Genomic DNA, 23,105 nt, shown 5'->3' with positions numbered 1-23,105 from the left:
AAAGTGGGCTGAGAGTAATACTAATATGCTGCTTGTCATAACCGTGCTGCTCTAGGGCTCCACGTATTTTATTCTCGTGTTATTCTAATCCATAAACTCCACATTCATTTTACCTCAGCTCTCCATTGTTTGCATATTTGCAAAGTGCATACAGAACTATTCAGTATAATATAATGTTCACTGTTGGAGATTATTTATTAGGGGAGGTTTTAATAGCTGATAAACAGCAAAGTATTAAAGGGTTTGCTTTGCTTTTTAAATAAGTAGAACTAAGGGGCAGATGTCTTTTCCCTGATTATTGTTAGCATCATATGGTAACCCTGGCATAATCAACAATATATCTTGTGTATCATCTTTAGTAACTGTTCTTGATTGAAAATGGAGAAGACTCACATTAGCAAAAGTCATTGGCATATAAGCTCTTTCTGTAACCCCCAATTATTTAGCACCTCCTGACAATAATGGCAAAATAAATTAATGCTAGAATATTGTGCTAAGTAAAATGAATGGATAGCAGAATGAGCATTAAGTGAAAGAATTACAAAGACTTCACAGAATTAGAAAATATTTAGGCTCAGAAAAACATGTCAGGTGGCCAGCTTGGAACAAAGCTCAAGACACACTGAGGTCAGTGATGTGCAGGTGTGTGCTTGGCATTAAACGTCACTGAACTGCACGGCTGGACTGGGACCCCAAAGCGTTCATGGGATACGATGCTTTTTTTGCTTCTCTCTCATTGAAAGAAAGAAAACCAAATCAGTACTAAGGCAAAAGCGTGTAAAACAGAGAAATCCTGACTTTGACTCTGGTGGGGATAGACTGGATTTATATTCGCGTGAGAGAAGCAGCAGCCTGGGCAGGTTTACACAGCAGGACAGGAGCAAAACACCCTGAGAAGGGGGATGGTGCTACGCTTTGCAGATGGGGTAGGAGGCACCATCAGCGGGCGATGGACACAGACTTTTCTTTCCACTGGAGCCCCAGACAGCATCACTCATGTCATATAGCCCACAGGGCTGCCGTTAGCAAAGTTGCGCTGCTGGTGGAATAAACCCAGCTGCCTTTTGCCATCAGGAAAAGCTGGAGCTTGGTGGCACTGGTGTGGAGTAAAACCAGGCAGAATGATGAAAACATGTGAAAGAATCCCAGCCACGGACTTCCAAAATAAATCTGCCTTATGCAGACCTTACACTGAGTCACGAGACCTAAGACTGCAGTCAACAGCATTCAAGCCCATAATCTTATCACTACAGCACATTTTTATTAAAAAGGAAATCTCGCTATTTACATTCTCTTTTTGTATATACACTGGCAGAGGAAGGAAGCCTGGTGAGCGAGTGCATGCCAGCTGATTTCTCTGCTCGGAGACCAGTCACGGAGGAGAAGCCTGTGCCGCATGCTGGATGGGCTCCTGCTAGCTCCTGTGGGATTTGGATAAGAGCAGTCACAAACACATTTTTCGAATGATGTGAGGTGTGGAGACGTTGTCTGTGTCAGTATTAAGTGGTATGGACTGTAATAAGTTTGGGAGCGGCTGAATGCAAGGCAGTGTGTGTTTGAACCCTTGATTATAAATAAATTGTTTGTATATTCAGATTTTTTTTTTTCCTCTCTGGCAGATTTTGTATATGCTTGACAAAAATAAAATAGCTTTATGTATTTGCTTGATGTGTGATGCCCTTTTCTGAAGGTTGTACAGTACCATGAAAGAGATGTCGTTCGCCATTCAAGGAGGACAAGATTAGTATACAGTAGATAGGCAAAAAAGTCCAAGATTGTAAAAATACCTGCGAGATGCGATGAAAGCAGCCCTGCTTATCCAGCTGCTGCAGAAACTGAGGCTTATCTAGCAAATTACAGATCATATTAAAAATCAAAGCTAACACACTTTGAGTCCAATTAGCAATAGAAAAACTGATAGCTGTGCATACATTAAAAAAACCCGTGCATGCTTCACTAGCCTTGGAAGCTAAAGCTGAGGAACTGGAAGGGAGCTCGGAGCACCATTAAAAAAGAAGTGTGAGCAGGACTTGCGCTGTTTTGTGGCCTGACTTAAGGCTGCCCCTTTCCAGCTGGAAGAGAGCTGTTATGCTCTCATCCTTCACACTGTGTGGAAACAGAGACCTAGAGCCAAAATCTGATCTCATTCCCACTGGTAGAAGTATGCAGTAGCCCCACAGAAGCTACAGTCATTACTCTAAACTCGCACTTGTGCATCCATGTGTGAATCTGCCCTGCGTTACTGCACGTATTTCAGTATGAAGGATGATGCTGTACACATCGCAACGCCCGCTGCCACACGGGCGTCCTCACAGTGCTTGATGTAGGCTTACGAGCATGGCCTTCCCTCACTGCTGATTTCATCTGTCCCACCTCCGCCTCCCAGCTGGCCAACGCCACTCTTCTTCCAGCTGGGTGGCTCTTTCCCACCTCCTGCTGTCCTTATCGTTGGCAGTGGGCACCTCTTCTTTCCAACCAACTCTCCAATCCAGGCTGATGGCAAGCTGGCCCCTCTCCAGACCGTGGGAGTGACGCTGGTGGCTCTGAGCTTGGCACGCCGGTTGCCCGCACCTGCCTAATGGTGTGCCATTCGCGGGGCCAGGCTCGGCTTCGACACCCATCAGCAATGGGGCAAGAGCGGAGGATTCATTCCAGTGAGCAGTGTAACCGGGTCCCTTCCAACCTATGAGCATTTAAGCTGCTTGGCCATCAAGAGGCAGGACGGGGAAAGATGGACGGAAGAGGGGAAAACTGCACTCACCCTGTGTAAAAGTGCTGAGCCTTTAATGAGGTATTTATTGCAAATAGCAATCGGCCAACTGGTTAAAAACCAGCCTCAAAAAGTGCCTTTCGTGCTGGTGAACAAAAGCAGTGGAAAGCTTTTTGTGCAAGATAAAGAAGAGGTAAAAAAAATACAGACAACCTAATTCAAAGATGTTGGTGTGTGGTACTCTGTCACAGCAGAACTGGTCCTAGGATCTCCTGTAAAGGGCACTTGGTTGAAAGGAAAGAAAGGGTTGCAGAAAACTACAGAGAAAGAGAAAGGAGAAACAAATTTGAGAATGGAAGAGCAGAGAAGAGCCATAAGGTAAAGAAGATGTTGCAAAAAGAGTGAAGGAGACACATTTTTGGTCACTGAAAGATGGAAAGGAAGGAAGAGAAGAAGAGATCTTGCCAGAGAGGACCTGAGGAGGAAAAAAAAAAAAAAAAAAAAAAAGAATGTAACTACAGTGGAGAAATAGGAAGGGAAAGGGCTGAGAAGGTTCAGGGGAAAGGACTGGAGGGTGGAGGATGACTAAGAGGGAGAAGAATGCTGTCAGGATAAGGGACTATACGACCTTTAAAAGCCTGTGTAGGTACATAAAGAAGGTGTGGGCAAGGGCTATGTGAGGAGCAAGTCAGATGTGGACAGCAGAGGGAGAAAGGTCGGGATATGGTGAGAGCGGATGGTCTTCTGGTTAAGGCACTAGATTCAGACCAGAAGGTCTGGGGTCAGCCTTCTGGCTTCACCAAAGGTGATTAACAGTGTTGGGAAGGAGGCAATAAGGTTCCCCCTCATGAAAGTTTTGCTTCATTTTTCTCAGTCTTCTGCTATTTTTACCGTATGTGTCTGGAGGAAAATTCATGCCATTGACTTCTGTCTGGTTTTAACCTTTGCCTGGAAAAGGGAAGGAAAACCACCTCTAGCAGACCCTTCCCCTTAAGCTGTCTCTTTGCCCCATGAGGCTGTCAGCTCTCCAGGGCAGGCTGAGTCCCTCATAATCCATCTGCACAGCACTAGGCACAATCTCTGCACAGCATTGTAACACAAATACCTATAGCAAGTTCTGATAACAGCAGCCTAACATACCTGTAGTTGAGCTGTTAGTAGTGTCAGACACAGATCTCATTGACACTGGTAAAGATGTGGAACAAGTCTACCAAATTTACAACAGCGTCAGTGGAAGACTGGAATTTAGATTGACTTCTTGTAAGCACATAGACTGTGTAAACTAGAGACTTTCTTTTACTACAAGATTTCTAAGAGGAATAAAATGAAAAGATGGTAAATATTAACCTGCTAAACAGCTATGACTGTAGCTGCTTTTTGAAGCTTTTGTGCCACAAAGGAAATAAAAAAGATCTTTTTCTTTTAATACTGTCTCATGCCAAGCTTGTCAGAAGCCTTCTGGATGCTACAACATATTAGCGATGCCATGAAGAAGACGGATAGGTTTTAGAAACAGTCATTTGGTTTCAGTGGAACCTGGACACATGGATCAATTCACAATACTGCCACTACAGCAAATGCTCAGGGCCATAAAACACATTACAGATCAGGAAACCATCAAAGTGAGGAATAAAATTAATCACTAGTCTTTCACTGCGTTGGATTCACTGCAATTCAGAAGCCCTTTCCCCACCCCTTCTCCCATGTTTCACCTGAAAGACACTAAAAGCTGTGAAACGGCTCCATTCTGAAATGTCCTCGTCTCTGTATTTATTGGGGTTTATTTTTTTTCCTATTCCCCATCCTTTTAGAGATCTCTGATAACAGGATGTTGGTTGCCTGCATTTTGTGCTCAGAAAGAAGAGGACAGCACGATCCCAGTCCTTTATATCACCTAGGGAAAACCACGGTTAATGAAGACATACTTCTCTATTCAGGGAAAGATCAGTTTCTGTATGTGCCCTGGAAAAGGGCACGAACTACATGGGAACACCACTGAAGCCTGTGCCTTGGCCATTTCTGAGGGCCATCCTTCCTAGCTGCTCTACTCTGCTTTTACTTCACTCTCTTCACGGCCTGTCCATGCAGCCAGGCAGGCTTCTCCAAGCAACGTGCTCAGACACACAGACACACTCACCGACACACGTACACACCCCTGTCCAGCCTCAACTGCTGCTTTTTGGCAGCTGCCCGTAGGCCGAGAGGAGCAAGGCTCTGCAGTCAGGGATGGAGACTTTCCTGAAGCCCCGTCAGCCATCCCCGTTCGGTTGTGGCATTGCCAAGAGACTCAGCTGTTTGAAGTATGATGAAGTGCTGTAGATGCTAAAGGAGCCAATAATCGTAGGTCACCGGGGTTGATTTCGAAAAGTTTTATTTTTAAATCCCACTGAGGGCTTCGCCTCAAGAACTTGTGGAAATCTCTCAGTGAAGTCATGTTCAGACCGGGGTGAGTTTCTGCCGAGCGGCACGGCTGAAATCCTCAGCGCTTTGCGTTGCTGCTAAGCGGGAAACCCAAACCACGCTCCGCAAAACTTGCAGCTACAACCCAAAATGAACAGGAGAAAGTGTCAGGATCAGGTCGATGTGCAGCTGGAAGAGCTCTCTACCAGGAAGCCAGCAGAGCTCCCGGGAGCAGAGGAGCAGGGCTGGCCGGCGGCGGCCGTCTCCGCTCTTTGCAAGGGGGGATGAAATAGCTTGTTAGGCTCCAGTTGCTGCGGGACGAGGCTGAAGCTTGACCTGCTTTATGAGCCAAGCCCTTACGAATCCAATAGGAAAACTTACGTGGACCTCGGTGGGACCTGGATTTGGTCTGGCGTGCTTTATTTAGCATTGCGAGCGAGGGAAACATTTTTCTCGAGCTTAAGTTGAGAGATTCTTGGGTTTCAGCTGAAGCCTTGTGGTGGCAGTGCATCGCACACCATCATTTCTTTCTTTTCCTTAAGTGAATCTTTATTTCTTCCGCACTTAGCCTCCGACCAGCACCTCCATGCCCAAACCCCAGTAAATCTGGCTGGCGGGGGACATCAATCCCCTCGGACCGCCCCATGCACACCCTGACCTACTCGCCCCTTCGGCTGCAGGCACCTGGTGGGGAGCTGGGGCTCGGGGAACGAAGGGAGACGAGACCATAAATTCACATCCGTGTAGCTGTAATGCCGAGGCGAGGGGATTTGCCAGAGCTGGTGCCAGAAGGAGCGAGCTGTGCTAGAGTCCATCGTATTTGTGAAGTACATATGTGATAATACCACTGCAACCACAAAAGAATTTACAGCAGGAAGCATCGCAGCTGTTGCTTATTAGCATTAGTGCAAATTACACAAAGCAAATTGTTAGCAGACATGTTTCCATAATATTTAACTCGTGGCAGCGAATAAAAGCGATTCTTTCTCAAGCAGAATTTTAGATTTCCAAGGGGATGGGTTTCCAATTGTCCATGAAGGGACCACGGATTAGAAGGCAGCGTGTGACTATCGCAGGGACTTGGAGGCAATGTGTGCGCAGACTTGCCTGCTTTCTCAGGTAAAAGGGTGCAAATTTAGGACTACTTTTCTTGGTGTGAGAAGCAAAATCCACACGGCTCCAGCCAACTCAGTTACCAGTGGCAGGGGAGCAGCAGTGCGTGGGACCTGCTCTGGAGCTGTCGTGTTAAGGCTTTGCACGCAGAAACGTTTGGAAGGGGAGAGGGGCTCTTGCTGACCTGATATTTCCCTGAATTTTTACCCCAAAGTGCCTATAATGAACTATTTCCCTAGCAACCCCAAGCGGGTTGATGTGGAAGCAGCATGAGCCAGCGGAGCAATCCTCTAACACCAGCTCAGAGGGGTGGGTTGGTGGAAAGCAGAGACAAAATCTGTGTAGGGACGGACAGACATGCCAGTGGCTGATTTTGGCACTGTGGTACCTGCTCTTACCCTTGGGTGCCTCCTCTGCTTCTCTCCTTGCTGCTTGGGAAGAGCCAAGCCAGGGAAGGGAAGGGAAGGGAAGGGAAGGGAAGGGAAGGGAAGGGAAGGGAAGGGAAGGGGGAAGGGAAGGGAAGGGGGGGAAGGGAAGGGAAGGGAAGGGAAGGGAAGGGAAGGGAAGGGAAGGGAAGGGAAGGGAAGGGGGGGAAGGGAAGGGAAGGGAAGGGAAGGGAAGGGAAGGGAAGGGAAGGGAAGGGAAGGGAAGGGAAGGGAAGGGAAGGGAAGGGAAGGGGGAAGGGAAGGGAAGGGGGAAGGGAAGGGAAGGGAAGGGAAGGGAAGGGAAGGGAAGGGAAGGGAAGGGAAGGGAAGGGAAGGGAAGGGAAGGGAAGGGAAGGGAAGGGGGAAGGGAAGGGAAGGGAAGGGAAGGGAAGGGAAGGGAAGGGAAGGGAAGGGAAGGGAAGGGAAGGGAAGGGAAGGGAAGGGAAGGGAAGGGAAGGGAAGGGAAGGGAAGGGAAGGGAAGGGAAGGGAAGGGAAGGGAAGGGAAGGGAAGGGAAGGGAAGATGTGTTGCTGGAGTCCTGGTCCTGCTTTCCAGCTTCTGCCTCCCCAATGCCACGCTCCCATGCTGTTATGTCCATCTTGCCTTGCAGGAGCAGTGCTAAATGCACCAGGGGATTGTTCATGCCCCTGCCACTAACCCCACAAGGGAATTGTTCATGCCTAAAGTTCATCGTCCATTTTCTTATTCTTTCGCTGATTATTGCTATTTTTGCTAATAATGTTCCACTTAGCAGCCATCCTTTCCTTAAGAAAGAAAGATGTGTGACTCTTGAAGACTGCTGACAACCTATAGAAATCCAGCAATCAATTTAAGGGCAATAACAGCCCAGAGTGATGCTTTACATGCCAGTCTCAAGGCTGCCTGGCTGCATTAATCATGCTGAGCCGAGCTGCTAACACTGCAAAGGCCGCCGTGCTCCTCAAGCAAGAAAGTGGGCTCAGAGCAGTGGAAGCATTCCCATGGGCATTTCTGGAAGCTCAGTGAAGGCTGGCAGGGGAGGGAGGCATTTGTCAGCGTGGGAGAAGAGGCTGTGACAGCGGGTCCATGCGAGGGCGGATGGGAGAAGCTGCTCTGCCTGGGACCACCGGCTCTGCTGCTCCTCATGCTTTGCAACAGGAACCTCAGCAAAGGAAGAGCTCTCCTCAAACCCTTTGAATTTGCTCATATTGTGTGTGTGTGTGTGTTTAAAGCAAATGCCCATAAAGTACTGAAATTGATTAAAGCAAGCGAAGAGCCTCCTGATCCAGCTGTGAGTGCTGAATAGCAGAAACCAGGCGCATGTAGTGCGCACCTGGGGGCAGGCGCATCCACCCACCTGTTTGCAAGAGTTCAGAAATACAGCTTGGTTGGAGGCAGGCTGAAGTGAGAGCTGTGAAGAGGAAAGCAAGCAAAGCAATTTTTTCTGGCAACGTCTAAAATAGCAGCTAATTGAGAGGCGGGTGACATGCCTTCTCTGACTCTCGAGGGCTTGTTCCCAGGAAATGGCCTGACACCCTCTGCACAGCTTAACCACCCTCCCTGGCAAGGCTCGAAAGGGAAAAATTGGTTATTAATAGCAATATTACTGCAGTAATGTTTGCCCCCTAATTGCCTTTTGGAGAATAAACACACAGTGAGGGATTTCGTTTATAAACTTTACTCAGATGTAAAATGAAGTCCCTAAACACCTCCCCTGTAAAAGGCAGTGCATTAAATATCATGGCCTGAATCGTCCTGTCATGTCTAGAAGTTTCATATGAAATGAGATAGATAGCACCATTGACTGTATACATTAGATACATACATGAAAACGACATCAGCACACTACATGTATGAACATCGTTGCCACTAAGGAATCTAGAAATACTGCCTTGGTGTTACTGGGCTTCGCAGCTGCAGTCTCTGCGGTGGGAAGGTGGAAGACAGAAGATAGGTGAGACACAGAGCTGAATGGGAATGACTCTTTTTCAGGAAATTATGTAGCTCTGTGTTTTTTTTTTTTCCACTCTCAGAACAAAAAGTGAGGTTACAGACTCTTTATGAAAATACAATAAAAATCTTTTCTAAACAAAAATGTTTCGTTTCCAAAATGTCAAAATGATGTTTTGACATTACCAAAAACTACAGCTTCAGTTAAATAGAATTTTACATTTGAAAGTGACGTGATTTTACAAAGTTTTGCTTTTGACAAAGTTGTATTTTCCAGCATTAAAGCCATCTGATAAATTCTAACCAGCTCTGACTACCTGGTACAGCAAGGTGGGTTTTTAAGTGGAGGAATTTAAATCATCTTTTGGAAAAAAAAAAAAAGGTTAATTAAGTTCCAAGGTATGGAGAAATGTTTGTCAGAGGACATTCTGAAGGTAATACTACTAATACAGCAATATTTTTTTATGTATTTTGGGAATCTTTGTGGGAAAAGATTCATGTTTTAAAAATGCAAGAGTGGAAAATAAACTGCACAGTTTTCATGTTGATGTGAAGTGGCTTCTGTCTCAACCAGATATCTGGCTGAACAGATATCCATTCCGTACCACATGGACACAAAGAGATGCAGGTGGGGGTCCTAAGTATCAGCATGCTTAGGGTCCAGTATATTACGTCACTGGGTAATACATGACTTTTCATTTAGCACACTTGTTCAGCTAGTCATCTGGGAGTTGTTTCAACATGAAGACAAGATTTGCTGAAAACTGGTCCAATTTCCAATTCCAATTCTGCAAACATGTGTAGGCTGCAAGGATTTTCATGGTTAGGTCCTGAACCGGTACCTTTTCATAAGAGTTATATTCTAGCAACATGCATCAAATTGAATTGTATTCCATTAGTATTTTTGGTAATACCCATAAACAGCCTCGGATGGCTTGACATCTTGTATATTATCAGGCCTCCAGTTCAGTTGAACTCCCAGTTCAGTTGAGGTGTGCTCTAAAATAACCGGCATGACCAACAAACATTTGCCACCACTGCTTGTCATGCACCAAGGGGTTTAAACCTCATGGATGTGTCCCTTCATCATCTTTATTTGTGAAGGATGAAGTTGAGGACACACCCACCCCACAAATTGCCTCCTTGGCTTTTGACCTGTCCTTCTCTTAGCCTGGCTGCACAGAGTATCAACGAGCACCTTTTAGATTTCAGTAAGAGGCAGGAGGGCATTACTTTGAATCCACTTGAGACTTAAAGCCCAGAAAAGCTGCATATGTACTGAAAGCAAGCGTGCATTGCCCTCTGCAGCAATGCAATCAGGCACCGACCCTACAGCATCTGCCCCGGACCTGTCCACAAGCACAGTGATGTGCCTTGCCTTGCCAGCTTCTCATGGGGAATGCTCCCACCCGGCCCCCTCACTTTGCAAAAGCACAAACGAGACCAAAAACAGAAATTCTGCTTTTTCTTAAAAGAGTGCCAAAAACCATACGTCAGCCAGAAAGGAAGGGAGACGACAGCTGAGTACGCCAGACACCATGGGAGCCATCCACCCCCTCTTCGGCTTAACGGGAAACATCCTGTCAGAAATGCTTTCTGCATTTGGGCTTTTCTTGAAATAATTATCTGTAAACGGTGACGGCTTATCCTGCTGGGAGCCTGCGATTCTTTGTCAGTATTTAGAGATGTGCTGGCTGGGAGAGTTGCGATGGTCAAAGCTCATCAGACAGAAAGCACTGTGTCATCAGGGCTCCAGCCCCAAGTCTGTTAGGGCTGCTCCCTCTAGTGGGAAAAAGTACTTCGGCTGCAAAAAAATCCCTCAATCCCACTTTTTTTATCCTTTTTTTTTTCTTTTTAAATTTTATTTTTTTTCTTTTTTTTCTTTTTTCCCCCCTTTTCTTTCTTTCCTTTTTTTTTTTTTTTTTTTTCATTTTCAAACTGCAGAATTCAAGTTTTCCAGATGATAGTGCAAGACACAGGGTCATTCCCATCACAAGACAGAGGACCAAAGGCCACCCTTTCCCCAAAGCCTTGAGCACCGGCGGTGGAGCTGGCACCCAGCGGTGGCCCTGCAGCAGGTGCAGGACCCTCGGTTTGTCTGCCAGCAGTCCTCAGCGTACACCGTCGCTGTGTTTGCTTTTGATTTCCCACTTCCAATTACAAAAATAGGACTTACTATAATCATAATAATATCAATGGTACAAAATAAGTATATACTTTTTTGGCAAATTATTAACACAAACAACCCAAAAGCTCCCATTGGATTAAAAAAATTGTGAAGATGCACAAATGTTAAAAAAGGCAAAGTCTTTGCTAAAAAAGAGGGGAAAACAATCTGCAAAATAATGCATTTCTGTAAGGCAGCACGTTACCTTTAGTTTTCTGTCTAGATTTAGGTCAGGTTCTGCTGTTGTTCAAGAAATTGTTAGAACTTGGTTTGCTTGAGCTTATCAATGTGGTAGCACAGTTTCAGCGCAGGTCCCAGTTTCAGCCCCAGGTATTTCATGATCATGTCACTTTTCAGCAGCAACAAAGCATTGCCATCAATCTCCTGGTTTCAAAAGAGAGAAAGAGAATCAAAATGTGTTAACCTCCCTTCCAGCACTGCGAAAGAAAGACAGCAGAGCTGCGTCCTGACGCATTAAACAAGGTGAATCAGAAACAGCATGTCTTAGAACAGAGCTGGCTGAAATGCCAGGAATTCTGAAATTTCATTAAAAAATTGAGAGCTAAGGTAGGAAAAAAGGAAGCTCTAAAGGAGGCTTTAATCAAATATTACTTTTGTTCTTCAAGGAGCTCTAAGGTTCGTCTATGTTTTCAATTACTTGGCATAAAATCATGAGGATTTTTATTTTTTAATTTTTAAATCAGGGTTGCTCTAAACCCAATTCTGAGAAAAAACAGTTGACCTTAAGAGAAAGGAGTGAGTGATGGAGAGACAGAAGGATGTGGCCTCATGAACTGCTGATAGCACACCCTCAGTTCCAGCTTTGTCCCTGATTATCTACACATTTCACATATCCCCAGTCCTCTTACACCCAGTGATATATATATATATTTCTTGAAATGAAGACAGTAGCAACATATTTAATTGGATTTATTAACAAAATTTATTCAAATTTAATTTTACCCTCATCTAAGTGGTGGAAATTGTCACCAAGTTCAGCTCTTTATCCCAGACCTGTTGGCTTGAAAACCTTTTGTAATTACGAAGTTCTTGTACTGAGCAGAGGATAGCACCGATGCACAGACACAGGACACTGTCTTACTATGGACTTTCTTGTGACTGTACAACACAGAAGCTTTCAAATGCACTGTCCTTTCTTGGATCCTGAGCTTGTCTGTTTTTTTCCCTAGCTACATTAGTGGATCTGCTTAAAAATACTACCTCTCCTCTCAGTCTCCACTTCCTTACTTGGATCATCACAGCTAAAACATAACTAATGCCGTGTGTGTGCATACATACAAACAAACACGCTAGTGCTGTATATATTGTATTCTACATTTTCGATGGTCACGTCTTTCCTCTGTGATCCATTACCTACTAATTAAGCAATACTATGGATCCTAATTTGCCCTGATCATTATTATTCCATTCAGCAGATGATTTAGCTGATGAGCAGTTAAGGTCACTTTCTGATTAACTCAATCAATTGATGCTCTTCATTCTGCAACCCCCACTCTATCCATTACAGGAACTCTTTTTCCTCCCCCTCTCTTTTCCATTATTTTAAGGAAGTTAAGGAAAGGAAGATTAAATATTGCATATAATTAATATTTGCTTAAGAAAGAAAAACAAACTCCTGGACCTGTGATGCCATAAGGTAAAAACTCTGTCAAGGGTTTGGTGTGACTGCAGCTGTTTCTAAATGTTGAGTTCAGCATTTTATTATTTCCTTTATTATTTCTGTGTAGGGGTCAAAATTAAACTCCATGACTAGCGTATGCCAGAGGGAGCATTCATATCCAATTAAATATCCCATATTAGCCATGTCCCTGTGCAGATTGTTGGCTCGACTTCTCTTTAGTATTACTGTGTCAGCCCTTTAAAAAATAATTTTAAAATTGAAAGACTCTATAACATGCTCCCCAAGTCTGCAGTAGCCCCAGCCAGCTGGTCTTGAATAGGCTCTGGAGCTGGTAAAATTCAGCGTGCTTAGTTTGTACCACATTAGTTGAGATCTGGCCCACTGCAAGTTAGGATATTGCAGGACAACATTGTGTTCCTGCAAGGGGTGGGAGCAGCAAATGTATGAGCTGTGAGATGATACAGGGGGAGTAAACATACAGCTTCCACATGCAGGAATGAGTACTACTGTGTTTGTGCTAGGTTTTTGCAGAACTTGGTCTGAGGACACAGCTCAAAAAGCAGAGTAGCCCCTAAACAAGCCCCGTGCCATGTGAACAAGAATTGCACCGGGCTGTGGATGTCTGTGGGTGAGACTTTTAATGAGAAAGATGCAAGTCCAGATCTTCATGAGTGTTTAAGCAATTAATTATGAGTAAAATCAAAAACATGAGGATCTATATCTCAAATAGGAATAAAAAAACTTTTTATTTTTTAGTGCTCCACAGTCTTGTGAACAGACACCAGACCTGGTAAGGCCACCACCTGTAACAGGAGTGCAAGTGGCAGCTCAGCAGTCAGTGCCCCTACAGTTGATATGAAGAAAGTCTAGGGAAAGATGCAAGCTCACAAGTGTGATGTCTAGCACTGGCAGAGACAGGTTTCTCTTTAAATAAATGGTATTCATTATGTTAAACTCAAAGGTTTTTGTCTCCTCCATACATGCGTTTGCCAATCACCGGCCATAATTAAACTGTCAGACCATAACATTTCTTCAAGCCCTTCCAGCCTGAATTTTCTACCTGCTAATTCCCTTCATAGCTCTTTCTGCTCCCCTGTTTCCCTTCCCCCAGCCTGTCTACCATGGCCTGCGTGTTGCTGAGAGAGCACTGCACGGGGCTCTCACGCAGAGCTGCCGCCAGGTCCCTGCCAGGCCCACGGCTCCTTTGTATGACGGGGGGGAGGTCGTAGGCAGTTTCGTGGTCTTGGTGGACCCTTCAGGAGCTGTCTTGGGTGTCTTGGCAAGAGAACAGGCTCCTGCTCGTGGTGAGAAGAGCAGAGCCAGAGCCACGATCATCCCGCAAGGCACGCTGCAGCTGTGACCGATGCAGGCTACACCTCCCTGCTGCTGGGAGAGCCAGCTCTGGGCACTGTGGTCAACACCCAAATGGCTTCATACAGCAATGGGAAAGAGATCTGCCCACATGCAGGATACCTCCCCCACCCTTCCCTTCCTCGTGGCCCCACCACCCTTTTCCTCCTGCTGTCACAGCTGAGATGAGCTGACTGCCAAAGCAACACTTCCAGGTGATAGCTGGGCCTTGTCAATGACAGTAAGTGCTTCTAAGTAAATTATGCACCTGCTTCATAGAAAGATTGAACACGCAGGAAGATATGGCTAAGGTTAATGGACTAATCACTTGTCTCTCACCTCTGAGGTCTCCATGCTAATCCAGATGAGATTTGAAGGCTGAAAAATTGCAGGGACATATATAACTCGAAGGCGTAATTGAATTGAGTTGTGTGGTAATCTTACCCAGGTTCTCAATCCTGCTGCATATTTTACAAGGAAGCCAGTGATAAGTAGAGCCCGTAGGTGCCGGGTGCTTCACAAAGGCTGACGGGGATGGTCTTTAGGGGCAATTTAGCTTGGTCTCCCCGGTCACAGAGCAGCAGCAGTATTGTGGCATGGCATGCTTCGGTGCAGCTGGCCCACTGACCGCCCAGAGTGTGTCACCGCCCTGCCGCTGTGTAAAAACACGCAGTGCCATTCTTTGCTAGGAGTGGAAACTGGACAAAAATGGTGCTTTCGCACTGTACATATCTCACAAGATTAAACATTTCTCTTCTTTGCAATGTACAGGAATGTCTCGCAGACCATGGCAATTCTCTCTCCATCGCGTGCAGGGCTCTCTCCTGGTGCACAACCCCTTCTGATAGTCTCAAAGCTCATGCCAAAGCAAGTCTGCCTGTGGCTTATTTATCTGCCTTGTGCCCACAAGATCAACACAGGCCGTGTTTTCATTAAACAGCTGTGCAAATCTCACTTCTCTGCAGAAGGCAGGGAAAACAGGCTAGCACCCGGCATGTAAGCACAGCTTTGGTCCTAGCACGACTGTGCATGCTCTGTTGTTCTCATCCCAGCACACTGTCTCAATGCCCCAGGCTGGTGTTCTGATTTGGTCAAGTAGTGATGGAGGAGGCTGGGAATGCCATTGGATGCAGTGCTGCCAACACCTTATGCAGCAGCAGAACAAGGAAGTCCTGATCAGATGTATGTTTACAGTCCTCTTTACTATATCATATTCTCCAGAGAGTCAGCAGGTCTGTTAAATTTGGTTATGTAGTTACATAATTCAAAAAAAAAAAAAAAAAAAGCATCTTGGCTCTTTTGGGCTTCTACTGCTAAATATCTAGAGACACATAAAAAATGCTCTTCAGAGAAGAATCATAGGTATCATGAGAATAAATTGTCATTGAGGCAAGGCTTTCTTGTGCCAATCTGACAATGAAAAATGAACACTAGATCCTCTGTGCTTTCTCTTAGGTTTAGCATAATAACAATTTATGCTGGCACACTGGGAACAAATAGCAAGCATTTTCTAAAGACATTCGTAGGATCTTTTCGTTGAACAATAAGTGAGCTCTTCTTCAGCACTTCCTCCCTCCCCCCCCCCAAAAGTGCTGAACCCCTTGCAGGGCCTTGTGTTCAACCGGGCTGAGCACAGGCGCTGCCTCTAGCAGCCAAAGGCAGGCTGTCTGTATGAGACATGCTGGCTATCTGTTGGGACTGCCTGTCCACTTTGCTTAAATTCCCCAGAAACACCAAGGGCAGCCTTTTACATACATGTTTTCTGAAGAGCTCCACGTGGGGACCTAAAGCATGAGGGTCTGCGTCCTTCACGAACCAAACCACATCATCCACAGTCCAGGTCAAAGGATTCTTGCTTGATGGCCGAGCCGAGTCTTGTCGTTCTGGTGAAGGACTTGAGGCTGTCAGTATAAAAAAAAAAAAAAGCCAACAGCAGTGCATACAATGGCATGCAGTGGCTTCCTTGGTTTGTGAGCATGCAGCAGTGCAGCAGCCCCATGTGTTGGATGTCAGGTCTGAGTGTATCAGCCTGAGATGGCGGGGCGGGGAGAGAAGGGGGCTTGGCAGTTTCAGATCCGGCTGCTTACCGGGAGACATGATCCCAGCTGGTGAATTGTGTTAAAAAACATGAAACCCTCAGTTTCCTGCTGGGGAAGGAAAAATGTGCCAGCTGCCAGGCTCTTAAACTGAGCTGCCCCCGCTGTCTGATCCGCAAGCAGTGGGGATTTTGGCTCAAGAAGACACCACCCTCCCACCTGGAGAGAAAGCGCTTCGACACTAAACAAAGGAGCTTGCCATTGAGTGTGAAGGCCAGAGGACAAAATCAGACTTCAGCAGATAATTTTTTTCTTTACATACAGATATTCAGACTTATTTTGGAGCTTAGAGGAGGGTTCCTAGTCAGTACCCTGCTAATCTTAGTCTCACACAAAGCTGAGGGTCCCCAGTGAATGTTGATTTGGAGAGCTACTAAAACATGCGAAGATGAACATTGCACATGTGATTCTTTAATGGTACAAGCCCTGGATGATTTAAGGTCACTTTGGCTTGTTGTAGCTCTAAATCAAGTGAAAAAAGGCACATTGGAATGAAAGTACATTTATGTTTTTATCCTGAGCCTCTGCAGAACTATAAATCTTAGCCTCCATGTGTATATAATTTGTTCACACACACCTTTATGTTGCTTCGCGAAGAACTACATTATGCTAGGTTACAGGAAAGCTGCTTACTTTTGTTTGTATCCACACAAAGCAAACTTTACATTAGGAGGTCACAGCACATAAACGTATTAGATGTTACTTGCCCAGACCTGCTCGTCTTTTTCTGTTAAGGCCAATTTTCAATGAGAGTTGCAAATGATAAGTAAGCAGACACTACAGAGGGCAGGAAAGGAAGCAGAAGAGTGCAAACAGAGGCAGACCACAGATACCCAAACCGTAACTTGGAGAGGCCCTAGGTAGCCAAGAGCGGAATCAGAATGGCTCAGAGCTGCTGAGGAGAGAAGGACTGATCCCTCCAGAGAAATCCTGAGCTTATAAAGATCGATAAAATGTATGAAAGCACCACGTGTGGCTCAAAACACCATTGTAATGCCTGTGACCAAATGTAGTGGGCTGGGTTTGTGGCTTATGTAAATCATGTTGATGACTTCAATAGAGCTGTGCTGATTTATGTGAGCGGAGGATCTGCCCATATATGCACAATAACAGCTTTATGTGCATATTGGTCCTTTTTTTTCTCGCACCATCCTCATCCCACAGTATAATGTAATGGGGTATATTTTGCAGTTATGAAAGATGAACTCCAGTAAGCAGCAGTGCTATGAACGTGTAAATCTGGTCAATGGGCTTCGTAATGGGATGTGATGTAAATATCATGATAATTATGCTCTCATTTGCTAAGTCACTGTTCTGGATATAAAGGACAAGGAATAGCCGCGGGTCCTCGTAATTAGACAGCGAGGACTGGTGTTCGTACGGACTCACACGACCCTGGGCTCTGCTCACAGAATAAATGCAATACACAGCGGTACAGACACCATCTGGACTCTTTGGCATGATGCGATGAAGACAAAGAGCATGAAACGAATGGGGCAATCTCGGCCAGCCCCTGGATCATCAGTAACATCGAGCAAGTTTGTCAGGGGCGAGCGGGAGAACCGAGACTTGCCTTGTAGGCAGAGGAGCAAGTACCTGGAAAGGGGATCCTGTAGCTTAACTTGCTTGCGGCATGATCTGCTGCTGGTCCGGTGGCAGCTGGTGCAGGGAGATGTTGCCCCTGGGCACCTCAAACCAAGGGGCAGGGGGAAAACCGGGCTTTCGTGAGCCAGTGGAAAAATAAAGAGGGGAAAGGTCTGGCTGTGCCCAAAGGATTGCAGAAGTTTCCACACCACAGCCACAGCGTGGTCTGGGGAGATGTTGTGCCCTCAGTGAGGAGCACAGTTTTTCCCTTAAATTCGTACAAATACAAAGAAACCCAGAGGACTTTCATGCCAGATGAAGGGAGAGCAGGCCCTGTCCCAGTGACTGCTGCCCAAAATGCACAGCTTGCAGAAATGCCAGGGAAGGGCAAAGGGGAGCAGCGAGCCCCTGGGAGCAGCTGGGGGCCTTTCTGGGTATGAGAAATATTGGTAATAAAAGAAGGGGGTGAGGAGGAAAGGTTGAAATGACAGGGGAACTCTACTCACTCCTCTGCAGTCTAGCAATCAATAGCATAAATCCAATTTTTTAAAGACAAATGTATAAATGACCTTTCTAAAGAGACTACATGGCTAGAACTCTTCCAGCCTCCAGCAAGTGAAGATAACCCTTTCAAATCCCTTTCTGAGATATAATACATCAATATAAACACGAGAATTATGCATAGCCATAACTCTTCTTTATTTTAAATCTGTATTTACCTACCTGGAGCCAAGTCCTCTATTCCCTGCTGCTTTTTCATGAATTAAGATGTGTTATTTTCCTGGTGTGTAAGCGACTACCTTTAAATGCTCTTAGTAAAACTGGGATACTGTCAGTTTGCAGACAAATTTCTCGAATGCATTTATTAGATGGTGAGGCTGGAAGCAGTCTGTTTTTGCATATATTTTAAAATGTATTTTTTAAATTTACTCTGGCTTTTTAACTTTGTGATTTACACGAGTGCTATTTCTTTATTTCCAAAAGAAAATAAATCATTTTATGCCTACACAAAGGCAGAGGTTTTATGTTTCAATAGCATCACCTCGTTAAAATATTATATTAAGCACAAAAGTGTTTGATGGCAGCAGGGCAAGTACTATACATTTTTTTCTTATCAGAAGGTATTCACACTTAACCTAAGAATTAGATAAATGAGGAAGTCTCATGTCTCCCGGGTATCCTATGCCATTCTGTCATCAGAATTAATCAAGATGATAATGAATACTCAGATTACAAAGAGATGGGAGTGCTCGGGACCAATAATTATTTTTAGAGATTGTAATCTAGGTCAAATCCAATTTCCTGTTTTTGACAGGTGGCAAAAAATTTGTCAGATTAATGGAATGGGATATGGAAATTCAGGTAATCAAAGGGAAATGCTTCCCCTCCTGCCTGCAGCAGTGCCAGGGGAAGATGGGGAGGGGGCTCCCCTCTGGGGAAGGCTCTCGGGGCATCCCAGCTGAGACCATTGCCAGGGATGGCTGGAAATACCAGGTCAGCACCCAGTGCCCAGCAAAGACGATGGTGAGATAGATGGGCTTGGTGCAATGGAGCCAACGGCTGAGCTCTCGCCCACATTTCTGTTTCCAGACCTTCCTGAGAAGGAGGATGGAGAGAGGGGGAGCCAACAGCTGAGTGGCTGCAGAGCCGTGGTGAGGAAATACAATGCTAAAATGGAGTTAAACCTGTGAAAGAAGGAAAGATAAATAACAGACTCCCTAAATATGTTCTTGGCAAACAAACAGAGCCCAGAGGGAGTGCGGCCATTGATAGATAAGAGTGGAAAGGGAGTGACAGATGAACTTTAATACTGCTGCAGGCCTAAATGATTTCTTTGCCTCAGGGGAAGGGGGTGGGAATGAAATTTTAAAAGGTTCTCTCTGATCGCACTGGAGCAGATAATAAGGAGCAGCAGATCCACTGAAAGTAAGCCAAAGTAGCAGGCCCTCAAAGGCATGGAGAAATAAGAATTTTTTTTTTAAAAAAATCCTCCCACTGCAAACAAGGGCAGGAGGAAAGATTTGAAGGAGAGGCTTCCTAAAAGGCCAGAGTGCACCATGCTGGAGAAGATGGTTGGAAGCAGGACGATTGGAAAAGCAGGCAGGTGGAAGAATACAATTACAGGATATTTCTGGGCAGGGGAGGCTCAACGAGCTGCAGTCAGCAGAGAGGCATGGAAAGCAGACTGCATTTAACACCTCCATGTGTGCTGGAAAGCCCCTTGCAGGAGATGTGTGCACAATGGCTATTGTCCCCATCCCACCAGCACTGCACCTGTGTCCTGCAGGGGATGGGACATGGTGGCCACCAGAGCCACCCAGCTGAATGAGACATAGCCATAAACTGGTGACAAATGTTTACTCGGGCTTTTCTTGCCTTGTTTCTCTTTTGCAGTAGAAAAAGCAAAAGAGCATCTCACCGGAAGCGTCAAACCTTTCATGTTGTAAATGTCCTCACAAACTAGCAGGCAGGCAGCACTTGCCAAAGCAGTGGGACCAGGGTTGGGCATCCCTTGCCACTGCCTGGGGGAGATGCTGGATCCACCTCCCCACCCCAGGTGCTTGCAGCATTACTCTGGAAAAAGGGAAACTTCAGCCCCTGCACCCCCAAATGTTTTCGGGAAATGAATGTATTAAGCAAGCAAGGATTGCCTCTTTAACGAAGGCCCTCAGGTGATAATAATTAACTGCTAATATTGGATAATAAAATCTGCATAAAGCCAGCAAGCTACAGGGCAAGGTTAAGGTTATTTTGTTGTGCCTGAACACAGAATTCTTCACGCTTGGAATAAAGGGTTTGTTTGTCTGTTACATAAGCAAGCTTGGAAAGGTTTAAGGTTTATGATGTCCTTGACTATTACTTCCCTGATTTAAGAGCTTCAATTTGGCAAATGATGACAGAAAAGTGCATGTTTATCTGTTAGCAGCCCCAACTGGTTTTCTGAAATGACATTTCTTTTTTTTTTTTTTTTTTTTTTGGTTTGGAATTTTTTAGCATAATCAGAGAGAATTAGGCATCATGCTTCCAATCGCATTAATGAGAGCTTTGAGGTTTAATCTCATCCATTCCTCTTGAAAAACATTTTCTGCTCTGCACTGAGGTATGTTTTATGGTTATGATTTTTTCCATGATATTTGCACACCCTGATAAATAACGCATGCTATTTTTCAAAAATATCCGTTAAATAAAGAAGATTGGCTTGAGGTTTTGGAGAGAAATCCTTCCTCTTTTTAATGAGTCCTGCCTATCCCTTCCTTGTGAGTATGCAAACTGAGGAGGATTAGAACAGATACTGGCATGCACCAATTATTCATCTTTGTTCGCTTATGATTCAGCAGCATATAAATTGTCCCTAGAAAGAGGAAAAACACATGCAGAAGCATCACAGTGAGGGTGCAGATTCCTAAGACCTTTGCAAGAGAGATTTTGCCAAGATGGTAATCACACTCCAGTGTAGATGCACCAAGGTAGTCTCAGGAAGGTATATATTTAAAACGGCTGGGATTGCCAGTAAAAGTAGAAGGAGCACAGTAGGTGAAAAATATGATAGCTGAGAAAAAAAAATACAGTCTCTACCTTTAAGGAGAAGCAGACAAAGCTTTGTAGAAATCTATGGTGGGTATTCCAGCGTTACTGAGTTGCGCTTTGGAACCGATGTTATCACAAACAGAGAAGGATTAAAAACCAGGCTGTGCCTAGAAGCAGCGCGGTTTCTTTAATGCTAGAAGGGACACCATAATAAATCTGTGGGCACCTTGACTTCATGGTTGTCACTGTGTTACAAATCACAGCCACTGAAAACTGCCTAGCCTTAGCCAAGAACAAACCGCTCTCCTCTGCTTCAGAGGAACCAGCTCCTGCCATGGGCAGCGGGAGCCTCTGCTGGAGTCTCCAGAAAGCAGCTGAGAAGTTCAGAGGCAATGGGATGGTGGTGGTACAAACATGCACAGGCCGTTGGTGCTGATGGACAGAGGTGCACAGAGCACCTGGAATACAGGTGATTGCCCTTCCTCCTGTTGGAGACCTTGACAGCAACCCCATTTTTGTATGGGATTGCAGGTACCTGTATGTGCAGACCCTAATGTACAATGGATGATACTGGGTCTAAAAAATTGTTGATACTTACAAATGATATCAAGATATTAATAACATTTTTTTGGTGGTCTTCAATGTATATCTGTCAGCTTTAGGGAGCCATTGCTGTTGAGTTGGCCAAATATCCCAGAGGTCCTAGATGAGCTAGTCTTTGCAAGTGTCAAAACCATGCACCACAAAACAAACAAACAAAAACTAAACTAAACTAAACAGTTTTGGGATAAGTCCTTTTATCCCAAAATACCATATCTAACAGCTTGAAGTCACTTGTGGCTGCTTCAAAGATGCCCGAACATCACAAGCGTCCAGTCTAAAAGCAACGTTCTCATCTTTGCTTCTCAAACTGCTGCAATATGTTTCAAGCTAGGGAAATATAAGAACCTGCAAAGCCTATAGCATGGGCCCTCTATGACTTTCCTGTTTGTTTAGTTCTGGAAAAATAACCTGCTATCTTTTAGGCTTTCATGTTGCAAAGACTGCAAATTTTGGGGGGAGTCACAATAAGAGAGATAGAGCTGCCTCCTGAAGCTTAGCTTTCCACTTATGACTCTGATGAACTTGCACAAGACATTGGCCAAGTCTGGGAAAGAGTGACATTCACAGTCGGAAACAAGAAGGGAAAGTAGTGCAGATGACCAAGTTAAGGAGCCCTGTTTTTGAACCTCAGTCTCTTGAACACAGATTCAAACCCGTGATACCAATGCTTTTCTCCACACAGCATATTTTTAAAGCACAGGAATTTTACCACAGTATTTTTTGGATGCTGAAAATGTGCAAAGCATAGTTAAATCTTAGCTCCTTGCAGAATCACCTGCAGTCTCCAGTTGAAATGCAAGGCAGAAAGACAGTGTAAGGAGTTAATGCTAGACAAAAGGATTAGGGGGAACCAGCAAGGCTTCAGCAAGAGGAAAAAAAAAAAAAAAAAAGCAAAAACAAAAAAGAACCACCCAGAGTGACAGTAGATTCCATTAATAAATGAGGAAGGGAAAAAATTAATGACTTAAAAATGGCTGAGACACTCAACTCCATTGTTAGATCTACCTTCAAGATGAAAAATGCATAAATGAAGTTTGAATAATTAGTAAGGGGTGAAGACACTATTCAAATCACTACTGATAAGGACCTTTTAATTGAGAAATTAGAAAATGCAAAAAAAGACAAAGTTAGCAGAAGTTCAGATAATTACCTAACCTGTTTGATGAACCCAGGTCATTTGTGGGGGTGAAAAAATCATTGCTAACAGGGAATATAGCAGTAAGCTGGAGAAGGGCAAATACAACCCAGGTTTAGAAACCACACTTGCCACTGCCACGGCCAATTTTCCCATGATATCATGAACTTCTGCCTGCCTGTCTGTGTGCACCCTGTCCTCTGAGCTGCTCTGCCTTACACCAGGTTGCCCTTTTAGTCCCACTTGCTCCCCTCACCTCATCTGTCAAAGGAGTTTTCCTGGAAGGAAGCCTACTCTTGTCACCGAGCCCCATTTTAAGAAGGCTTTGCACCAGCAGAGTGCACTTGAAGAACAGAGTGAATGACCCAACAAACCTAAATCCTATCAGGAGAACTGGGCAAAAATACAAAGAGAGGGCAGAGG

The 23,105-nt window shown here is 44.9% G+C and overlaps 1 protein-coding gene across 4 annotated transcripts in view; it reads right to left on the bottom strand.

The window, feature by feature from the left end:
- Positions 1-1,288: 1,288 nt before the first annotated feature.
- Positions 1,289-23,105, bottom strand: part of SCML4 (Scm polycomb group protein like 4) — a 72,682-nt gene continuing 50,865 nt past the window's right edge. For 3 of the 4 annotated variants that reach the window (XM_066994441.1, XM_048079186.2, XM_066994442.1), the window contains 2 exons: positions 15,492-15,637; positions 8,914-11,128 (listed from right to left, as the gene is read on the bottom strand). In XM_066994441.1, coding sequence (XP_066850542.1) covers positions 11,003-11,128; positions 15,492-15,637 — 272 coding nt within the window. In that variant the 3' untranslated portion in view covers positions 8,914-11,002. Of the gene's footprint in view, positions 1,422-8,913; positions 11,129-15,491; positions 15,638-23,105 lie in introns of those variants that run through there. The other variant, XR_010830427.1, reaches the window with a different exon arrangement.

The sequence above is a fragment of the Anser cygnoides genome, chromosome 3 (genome assembly GCF_040182565.1).
Source record: "Anser cygnoides isolate HZ-2024a breed goose chromosome 3, Taihu_goose_T2T_genome, whole genome shotgun sequence".
NCBI lineage: Eukaryota > Metazoa > Chordata > Aves > Anseriformes > Anatidae > Anser > Anser cygnoides.
Note: the sequence above shows the minus strand (reverse complement) of the source record. Positions and strands in the feature narration are given on the sequence as shown.